General features: G+C 44.5%; 1 protein-coding gene across 1 annotated transcript in view; it reads left to right on the plus strand.

The window, feature by feature from the left end:
• LOC310863838 (MAP kinase-activated protein kinase 3-like) overlaps window positions 1-10,218 on the plus strand; it is a 58,107-nt gene extending 47,889 nt beyond the window's left edge. The window contains exons 8-10 of the mRNA XM_083772337.1: window positions 559-644; window positions 1,646-1,726; window positions 9,463-10,218. Of these exons, the coding sequence (XP_083628463.1) occupies window positions 559-644; window positions 1,646-1,726; window positions 9,463-9,615 (320 nt within the window). The 3' untranslated portion in view covers window positions 9,616-10,218. The remainder of the gene's footprint in view (window positions 1-558; window positions 645-1,645; window positions 1,727-9,462) is intronic.
• The last annotated feature ends 1,077 nt before the right edge of the window (window positions 10,219-11,295 follow it).

Raw genomic sequence — 11,295 nt, forward strand, 5'->3', positions numbered from 1 at the left:
CCCTCCAATACATGGCTCATGAAGATTAGGTCAGCCAAGTGTGTGGATTTTAATGTCTGTTTAGAGCACTTATGATGTAAATCGTTTGCCAGCCAAGTCTATGGACTTTAATGTTGAATAGAGAAAAGAAGCGCTGCCGTGGTCCTCGAAGTTGTGAACTGAAAACAGGTGCTCGTTGGCGAGTGAAAAAGCCTTTATTATCGCGGCATGGCAAACAAAGATCATTAAAATACGGACCAACACGTTTAGGCTATACAAGCCTTCGTCAGCGTCCCATATATGGGCATAGTGGGCAAGTGCGCGTGTGTGTATGACAGAGACTGAAGTGACCGATGTTGGCTGTGAATGAGTTCTGGTGCAGGTGTTGCCTATATTCTGTACATGTATTTAGGGCTTGTTTGGACTCAAGCACCGATCCACACGTGATGTTCCGAGTGTGTGGGAGATCAGAAGCAACTGAAAGATATCTGTGCCCTTGATAATGTATTTTATAAATGTGGACTCGAATAAAGACATTTAAATATGCCATTATTTTTCTGTGCTTCTGCTCTATTATAGCCAAAGATGTCATCAACCAGTTATTGAAGACAGACCCCAACGAGAGAATGTCCATCACTCAGTTTATGAATCACCCCTGGATCAACGTAAGTTCACTTAATTCATTCTGACCTGAGATCAGATTCATACGAGGTTTCCACTGGACACACACTGGTCTGATTCTAAAAATGTCTATGAACTTGTAGATCTGCTATTTTTCAATAGCTAAAGCATAACATGATTCTGCATAACGAAAATTCTTTTCGCTCCTATGCCACCAAAATGTGGAACGCCCTACCAACAGTCATTAAGACATGTGAATCCCTTGACTCCTTCAAAACCGCTCTCAAAGGGCACCTACGGATGGCTGCAATTCGAAACTGGCCTCTGTAAAATCTGAATCCCCCCCACCCCCCCCACCCCACTTTCCCTCACTGTATATTGTATCTTTTCCCTTTTTTGCTTCCCATATGATGAATTTAGCTACATAGAAATGTCTATTTGTATGTCTCTAAATGTTTGTATGTCTTTAAATGTTTTGATGAATTGAACAATGTGGACCCTGTTGTAAACAAGTGTAATGCTTAATTGGGTCGTCCACTCACAGTTGACAGTCTTTGTATTGAGTTTGTGCTTAAAATGTACTGTAAATTCTACAAACTGTTAATAAATATTTCAATCAATCAATCAATTCTAACGCCAAAATGGGTTCCCGTTCAGAATGGGATAATTCATTCACCTCGTATGCATACATACAGTACATGGTGCAGTCAGTGTTTGTCAGGTTCGTGTGTGTCTGCCTAATTTTTATTACGTTTTCTTTGCCAAACATTCACACTTAACTTAAAATAACTCAACTAATAACAATGTGCCTGTTATTGTATTCAAGTGACGCTGTATAAATTAATCACTTTCAATCTGCTGACTCTATTTTATTTTATTTTATTTTGTTACGTGCGTGTGTGTGTGTGTGTGTGTGTGTGTGTGTGTGTGTGTGTGTGTGTGTGTGTGTGTGTGTGTGTGTGCGTGTGTGTGTGTGTGTGTGTGTGCGTGTGCGTGTGCGTGTGCGTGTGCGTGTGCGTGTGTGTGTGCGTGTGTGTGCGTGCAGCAGTCTATGGTGGTCCCCTCCACTCCTCTCCACACCACCAGAGTCCTGACTGAAGACAGGGAGATGTGGGACGACGTTAAGGTGAGCAACACTGACACCCTCTGGCCACTGGCTGACACTACACCTCCTCACTGATACTCATTCAATGATCAAGTAGGCCAGTCAATCTAAGGCCCAGGCTACAGTATTATGGATCTTTTGCAAAAGGTCCTCCATTTTAGAAAAAAATGCTCATACGACAGAGATATCTGTAGTCCACACACAAACGCAGAAACGCATTGAACACAGGATAAAATCACTGCAGTAGCTGGTTTCAATTGTAGGCTATATTATATTAGATTTTATATTTACACAGAGCGGGTGGTAGAGTTTCTGCTATCTGCGCGCTGGTTGTGGTGGGCCGGTCTGGACCAAATTCACACGAAAATGCCCGGGCCGAATTTTTGTCCCAGTCCAGCCCTGGGTGACAATCATATTTTTTAATGAAGGAATAAGTACAGCATTTTAAAAGCCACCTAAATTGTGAGTGGAAGTGGAACATGTTTCTTTCATTGTCTGTCAGCATGATGTCACACTATGTGCGTAAATCTCCAAATCCCGACTCTCGACTTTTCTCTCCATATAATAAAAAAATGATAGACACTTTGTTTAGACTTTACCATTGCTCTGGCGACTTGGCAAGTCCTGCACAGAAAACCAGTTGTGAGCTTGTAGAGTGGCTATACTTTCCAGGTGTATAATAAATGTCACATTATAATGACAACGGAATGCAGTCAAGGGTGCGCCCTTTATTACCTAAACAGGAGAGAGATCATGTGCCATATATGCGCACGGTGACTCACTCACTGTATACTCTCTTCTCACCAACCACACTATAAATCTATAATGCAATTGCATTCACACCTCTCTCTCTCTCTCTCTCTCTCTCTCTCTCTCTCTCTGCACCCTCTCTCTCCCTCTCCCTCCATGACCATGAAATGGAGAGCAGAATACAGCAGGAGAATACAGTTTCACATGCGGCTATGCACACATTACCACGCATAGACTTGTTGGTGTACTGCGCAATGGCATTTGGCCTGGGTCCTTATTGGTAGGTTAATATCCACAGTCTATCTGTAGTGGTCCCAGGGGGGCAGTCAGACAGATATTTTGTGAAGCCACAAGGAAATCGGGATTTCCTGAAAGTTCATATAATGGCCTGTTGTGGCGCTGTCATTGGGCCCAAAAAAACCCTTAGCCCCATAGAAGTCCATGTATTTGGGCCCAACTTCACCTAGACTGTATTACCTTAATAAACATGGTCATTAATACTTTCTGCTTCCAGTCACTAGTTTAAAGTCTCATTTATAATGTCATAATATTCTTTTTTTTAAATTATGGTCCCATTTATAAAAATAATGACCATAAAGTCGCGCATGTTCTGAGGGGCGTGGCTACCGTTACAGTCTATGATCGGGATTCCCCACCCACTCGAGTCAAAATAAAAACCAACGGAGAAGAAGGGGGGAAGTCCCGCCTCGTTGTCTGGGCCAGCCAATGGGCCAGCTGGGCCCAAACGGATCTAGAAAGATGGCGACTTACAATTCAAGGACTGACAGGCTTCATTTTACGTTCATGTTAGACCCGGGGAACGCTTTGTCCATATTTCTTACAGTCTATGAGCGGTCCTCAATTAACCATATTGTTCAAGCTTCGCAACTCGGCACCAATACAAATGAAATCACCACCAGTTCGCACTGGACTAGTAGGCTGATATATTTATTATTGGATGCAGCGGAGCAGAGCCTTTGCTCGCTGCAGTTGATGCAACATATGATAAGTTTTAAAGTTGTTAACAGTGATATATAAACATGAACAATGATGGATAGATATCCGTGTAGTTTCCATGCAGGCACAAGCTGCATTTATCACCTAATTATAGTAAAAAAAAAAGGTATGCACTAATAAGCGGTGACATCATTTTCTCAAAAGCTTGACTACACAGATCCACTGATCCGGATTTTTTTTCGAAAATCTTCACTTATTTATCCGTTTCCAAAAACCTCCGTTTGAGTGGCCGAAAAGGCTGTTTGCGTGTGGCTGAAAGTCCCAAACACACACAAAAAAAGTGCGTTTAGCAAAAGATCCATTTATGTGTATAGATCCATGATCCATGTACGTGTATAGATCCATGATCCATGTACGGGCCTAAGCTTAAAAAAAAGGGCGTGACTCAAAATAAATTGCAATAGTAATCGTTGGTCATCCAAATAACATATTAAAAATTGTTGTAATGAAAATAAATGGACCAGGTTAATTTCAGGGGTTGAATGTTGGGGTACCATTAAAAACCTGTAAGGCAAAACAAAATAAATTATGCTTTAACCCATTTTGAAAAAAAGGGCTACTAAATCAAAACATTTTTCTGAAAAACCTAATTTTCTATGTCAGCGGTGCTCAACCTTTTTCATGTCAAGGACCCCCAGACTTATCTGAGTTATCTCTACTGGGCCACGAACCCCCATCTCAAAATATGTAGTTCCAGAGACCCCCCCCCCCCCCCCCCCAGAAGCAAATATTTTAGTTAAAAATGTTCGCTCTGAAATATATATTCAATGATTTGCGCCACATTTGAATAACTTTTCAAAAATGTTTTATAATCTCCTCAATTCCTCTTGGCACAAGCTACCCTCTGTGGCCACACGGTGGCAGCAAAAGAGTTATATTTTGTGACACTGTACTGTATACCATGTAAAAGGACATTTACTGTATCTGTTTCCTCATTGAAAATGGAACGTCAACCAGAACAATTCTTGTGGGATAAAGCTATATCCAGATTTATTTGGGCAGGGAAAAAACCTAGAGTGAGGCTCAAGACATTACAACTACCAAAGGAAAGAGGGGGATTGGCCCTTCCTGCATGTTTGAGAGATTATTATAGAGCAGCTCAAATCCGACCGTTGATTGGATGGTGTAAGCCAAGTTATAAATCAAGATGGAAAGATATAGAGGGTTCAATGGGAAGGGGGCTACCTATTAATATGTTGGTGGGAGACCCATCCTTGGTCAAACACTTGTCAGATCCTCAGAATGTGATGATAACGGGTTCATTGAAGGTGTGGAGTGAAATAATTAGGAGATATAAGCTGAAGGACAAAACTGGAATTCTCAAATGGTTTGCATATGATCCAGACTTCAGACACATGACATGAGGTTTAGAGGTTGGATTGGGAATGGCCTCTCTGCATACTGTACTCTTTTAAAACAGGGTAATGTCATGAGCTTCCAGGAACTGAAAGACAAATTTAATTTGCAGAATTGGGACCTTTTTAGGTACCTACAAATCTTTATAAAGACTTTATAAATAGAAAACTATTAAGAAGAGAAGATACAACAGGAGTAGAGATCATTAAGATTTTCCAAAATGCATATGCTGACTCTACTTATCTAAAGATAGTTTCAAATTTATATGAAGTTCTGCAAAACATGAAAGGAGATAATACTCTGAATATTAAAGCAAGATGGGAAACGGAGGGCAACCTTACTATATCAACAGAAGAATGGGAAAGAATATGTGAACATCAGTGGAAAATGAGTAGTTCCCCCACATGGAGAGAATTCAGCTGGAAAAATGTGAGTCGTTTCTTTTGCACTCCAGCTCAGAAAAGGCACTACACGCATCAGTCGGACTGTTGGAGACTCTGTGGGGACACGTTGGCGAATCATTTTCATGTATTCTGGAGTTGCCCTTCTGTGGTTCCATTTTGGAGAAGTGTCCACAGTGTCCTGGAAGCAGTCATTGGTGTTGACATTCCTTTTGATTTAAAAACCATGTATCTTGCAGATCTGGGAGGACTTCACTTTGCAAAGCAGGATCAGTATCTAATGAGGGTATTGCTGGTGGCATCCAAAAAAGCCTTAACAAAAAAAGTGGCTTACAAATGTTATACCAACTATAAATGAATGGATTGATTTAATCTATGGTATATTTATTATGGAAAGAATTACGTTCAGCTTTAGAGGCCAGGGTGAAGTCTTCACAGATAACTGGTTTAGATGGATTGCTCATATCTCGACAATGAGACCTGGTTTTGTTTAAATTAATTTGTTTAACCTGTAGAAGCAGATACACCTGTTTGAGGTACTTATATTGTATTTATGATCATCAATAGAGAAGAGAGGCAGTTTTTCCCCCTTGTTTGTATTGTATGTATATTGTCTTGTTTTGTATTGTCTGTATTGTGAATTGTCAGTCGTTTCGTTTTCATGTTTGTCTGATTAAAATTCAATAAAAAGTAAATTGAAAAAAAAAAAAAAATGGAACGTCAAACGTCTCCCTCAAACACTGTCCAAACAGGGAAGCGTTGAGCAGCACAGGGGGAATAAATTACACCACGTTGGTCTTTATTTCATGAACAGTTCCGCTCTGCTCTGAAACCACAACATGTCGTGCAACCAGTAGCGCCGGGCTGTACAGGCTACGATGCAGTGTTGTTTTCGTCGACTAAAACTAAGACGAAAAATGTTCGTCGACTACCTTTTTCCACTGAAGAAAACTAAATGGAAACTAAATGAAAACTGTGCTATGATGACTAAAACTAAGACTAAATATACTGACAATTTTGTCAACAAATAAAAACTAGACTAAAATGTTAGGAAGGGACTAGTGGACAAGAGATCCAGTATAAGTCATTTTACACTTGGTTGCATTTGCTGCCAAAAACAACACTGCTACGATGTTGCCGGCCGGTGCAGTTCTTCGGGATCCTGTTGCAAGTGGTTGAAATACTCTGCAAGTGATTGCGACTAGTTTTGCCGTTTGCAAGTGGTTGCAGTTGCAACTTGTTGTGTTGCGAATCATTGGCATTATGGACTGGGGTTTGGTGCTTTTCCATTGCTGAACTGTACTCGATTCTAATGTAGTAACTTAATGTTAACTGAAATTAAAATAAAATCAAGGCTTTACAAAATAAAATGTTAACTAACTAAAGCGTTAACTAATTAAAACTGCCGTAAGTAAAATCATTGGCATTAGTTTTAGATAGTTTTTCATATATGAAACTAGTAGGCTATTTTGGGTGAAATCTTTAGCTCCGACAGTCTTTAGCTCTGTTGTTAAAAATTGTCCAAGCTTGTTAAAAATTGTCCAAGCTTGTAGAGCTTGCTATTTTTGCTATGTAGTTTCCTAACTTTTTAAATCTCACCCCATGACCTGCACTTAACTAAACCAGCAAACCAGCTTTAAAAAGCATTCAAAACTAAACCAAACTGAAACGAAAGCTAGTCGTCATAGCATTGTCCAACTCTGACTAGCAGAGTTCTAAAGAACAATGACTCCTATGCAGTCCAACAAAAACATTTTGGCTGAGTAATAGGCCTCCGCTCAATGTGGAGTCATTTCACATTTTACCAACAGCTGTAGCTTAAAAGTTTCTTCACAGTATTTGGGAGCTTCCGAATGACGCTATGTTACATTATCTGTGACCAAATCAGTGGTCTGCCATCCTTTGGCATCATCTCAGCTCTCTTCCTGGAACCTTAACAGAGAGATACCAAAAACATACCGGATGGTGGACAGGTGTTGCCTAATCAATGGAAAACCACGTCCAACACCCCAAACAGTTACTGTAATAACTGTGTACATTCCCGGCCGCTCTACCAGTTAGTTTGCATACCACACGCGCACGCACACACACACACACACACACACACACACACACACACACACACAGATACAGTACAGACCTGGTAACCTTCTGGGATGTAGAAGACAATGGCACAACAAGGCCTTTATGCAAAGCTATTGGACCACGGCACACGCAAGCACACGCACACGCACGGACACGTGCACACACACGCACGCACGCTCGCGCACCCACACACAAGCCTCTCTCTCTCTGTCTTTCTTTCTCTCTCTCTCGTCACTGTAATTTCACAATTTGCTAATTGAATTTTGATCGATCACGTCACTTCTGTCTGACAGACACTTCTAGATAATCAATCTGCCTAATGCTTTATTGGGTCTAATCAGTAGGATAGGAAGACAGACAGACGTCATGTGGGTCAATACGTCATCGTCATGGAGTAGGGACTCGTCGAGCCCACCTCAGGAACAGTATTTTCTAGTTATTTAATATTGTAAAGTAGTAATTCAGTGGCATACACTATAGGAGAAACCTGCAGACTGAATTCAGTAATAATTGAGACTTTGATGACCAAAACATGATGATGTCGCGTAAAAGCTAAATGTTTAATTTGCCAAGGCCAAGTCTTGCCACAGACAAAATGTCCGTGTAGGCTGTAGGGCCATATTGATAACCTGGCCTGCACATATTCCCTATTTCCCTCCCATGTTGTCACCTAATTCTAGCCCCACTCCCCCTTGAAATCACATTGCGTTTCTTTCAATGAAATGTGGTCGCCTCCCTGAATCCTTGATGAGCCTGAGTGTCATCACCTGTGAGGACCAGATGAAATACGTTGGCTAACGAGCTCCAGACACTATAAAAACGTAGCCTGGGCAGCGTTCCTTTTACCGGGAGAATATAAAACTGGGTTGTGTGTGATGTGAACGCCAAGTACCTGAAAAGAGGGGGAAAAAGTATCAAAATCCAAACCACCTCCAACAAGCTGTAGCAAAAATGTTATATAATTAATATTAATTACATCACAGGAAAAATACCAGGAAAAATGTCCCACCAGCCGGACATTCCCTTTGCACGGTTTATTTTCCTGACTTTGCGTGCCCTGTAAGTCCCTGTAACTGTTTCCTTCTCCAAGGAGGAGATGACCAGCGCTCTGACCACCATGCTAACCCTGTAACTGTTCCCTCCTCCACCATGCTAACCCTGTAACTGTTCCCTCCTCCACCATGCTAACCCTGTAACTGTTCCCTCCTCCTCCACCATGCTAACCCTGTAACTGTTCCCTCCTCCACCATGCTAACCCTGTAACTGTTCCCTCCTCCTCCACCATGCTAACCCTGTAACTGTTCCTCCTCCACCATGCTAACCCTGCAACTGTTCTCTCCTCCACCATGCTAACCCTGTAACTGTTCCTCCTCCACCATGCCAACCCTGTAACTGTTCTCTCCTCCACCATGCTAACCCTGTAACTGTTCCTCCTCCACCATGCTAACCCTGTAACTGTTCTCTCCTCCACCATGCTAACCCTGTAACTGTTCTCTCCTCCACCATGCTAACCATGTAACTGTTCCTCCTCCACCATGCTAACCATGTAACTGTTCCTCCTCCACCATGCTAACCCTGTAACTGTTCCTCCTCCACCATGCTAACCCTGTAACTGTTCTCTCCTCCACCATGCTAACCCTGTAACTGTTCTCTCCTCCACCATGCTAACCCTGTAACTGTTCTCTCCTCCACCATGCTAACCCTGTAACTGTTCTCTCCTCCACCATGCTAACCCTGTAACTGTTCCCTCCTCCTCCTCCATGCTAACCCTGTAACTGTTCTCTCCTCCACCATGCTAACCCTGTAACTGTTCCTCCTCCACCATGCTAACCCTGTAACTGTTCCTCCTCCACCATGCTAACCCTGTAACTGTTCCCTCCTCCTCCACCATGCTAACCCTGTAACTGTTCCTCCTCCTCCATGCTAACCCTGTAACTGTTCCTCCTCCTCAATGCTAACCCTGTAACTGTTCTCTCCTCCACCATGCTAACCCTGTAACTGTTCCTCCTCCACCATGCTAACCCTGTAACTGTTCCCTCCTCCTCCACCATGCTAACCCTGTAACTGTTCCTCCTCCACCATGCTAACCCTGTAACTGTTCCTCCTCCACCATGCTATTGCTAACCCTGTAACTGTTCCCTCCTCCAGGAGGAGATGACCAGCGCTCTGGCCACCATGCGCGTGGACTACGACCAGGTGAAGATCAAAGACCTGGACACGTCCAACAACCCGCTGCTCAACAAGAGGCGGAAGAAGGCGGCCGGGGGGAAGAGCGGAGGGACGGTCTGCCAGAGTCAGTGAGAGAGCAACGGCGAAGAAAATGGAAAGGGGTCTCGGTCAATCGTTCGGTCAGTCGGTCGGGGCTAGAACCACCTAGCGAACCCAGGACGAGCTCAGAAGAAGGCAGGAGCTGGGGTCTTCATCAGCGCCATGCTGGCTTGTGGTGGACGTTTTTTGGTCAAAAATTAAAAAATTCTTTGCCACGGACATACAAAGATTGTGGACAATAATCTTACCCGAAAGAGCTATAGACCTGACTGGCCGTAAACAGGTCTGTAACTCTGAGAGTGTTCAAATGGTTCCATTTGAACACTCTCGGAGTTAAGGGGGTCTTTGCAAATAAATAATTTGAGAACCACTAGTACTAGCTGGACTTCTAATGTGCCATACATTGTGTCATAGTAAACATGTCAAGTGTGAGACTTGACAATTCAGTAATTGGGTCTTGTGATCAAAATAAGAACATTATAATGGTGTGTAAAAACATATTCCACGGGCAAGACTTTGCCACACGTGACGTTTTTTTACGGACATATTGATGGCCCCTAGGACAGGAGGAGAGAGGGTGAGGTGGGCCCTAGGACAGGAGGAGAGGGGGTGAGGTGTGCCCTAGGACAGGAGGAGAGAGGGTGAGGTGGGCCCTAGGACAGGAGGAGAGAGGGTGAGGTGGGCCCTTAGGACAGGAGGAGAGAGGGTGAGCCCTTAGGACAGGAGGAGAGAGGGTGAGGTGGGCCCTAGGACAGGAGGAGAGGGGGTGAGGTGGGCCCTAGGACAGGAGGAGAGAGGGTGAGGTGGGCCCTAGGACAGGAGGAGAGAGGGTGAGGTGGGCCCTAGGACAGGAGGAGAGGGGGTGAGGTGGGCCCTAGGACAGGAGGAGAGAGGGTGAGGTGGGCCCCTAGGACAGGAGGAGAGAGGGTGAGGTGGGCCCTAGGACAGGAGGAGAGAGGGTGAGGTGGGCCCTAGGACAGGAGGAGAGAGGGTGAGGTGGGCCCTAGGACAGGAGGAGAGAGGGTGAGGTGGCCCCTAGGACAGGAGGAGAGAGGGTGAGGTGGGCCCTAGGACAGGAGGAGAGAGGGTGAGGTGGGCCCTAGGACAGGAGGAGAGAGGGTGAGGTGGGCCCTAGGACAGGAGGAGAGGGGGTGAGGTGGGTCCTTAGGACAGGAGGAGAGAGGGTGAGGTGGGCCCTAGGACAGGAGGAGAGGGGGTGAGGTGGGCCCTAGGACAGGAGGAGAGGGGGTGAGGTGGGCCCTAGGACAGGAGGAGAGGGGGTGAGGTGGACTCGACGGAATGACCTGCTGGAAAAGCACAGAGACAATGGATAGAGTCCCAGGTTGCCAGGGCAGTGTTGGAGATCAGCAGAGGGCTCGCTTGACTGTCTTGTCTGTGAGCCCAACTATTATTACCATCCGTATGTTTTCTATACGTACTGTGCGTACAGTACAGTGTGTGTGTGTGTGGGACGGGGGGGTTTGACCTCCTTTGGACGGAGCAGTTGTACTGTATGCGAGTGTACCTACTGTGAATATGTGCGTAATGATATTTTAGTATGGTGTGTGTGTGTGTGTGTGTGTGTGTGTGTGTGTGTGACTGTGTGCGTGCGTGCGTGCGTGCGTGTGTGTGTGTGTGTGTGTGTGTGTGTGTGTGTGTGTCTGTGTGCGTGCGTGCATGCGTGCGTGCGTGCGTGCGTGCGCGTGTGTCGAT

Source organism: Protomyctophum parallelum (genome assembly GCF_964188405.1).
Source record: "Protomyctophum parallelum genome assembly, chromosome: 8".
In the NCBI taxonomy this organism is placed as follows: domain Eukaryota; kingdom Metazoa; phylum Chordata; class Actinopteri; order Myctophiformes; family Myctophidae; genus Protomyctophum; species Protomyctophum parallelum.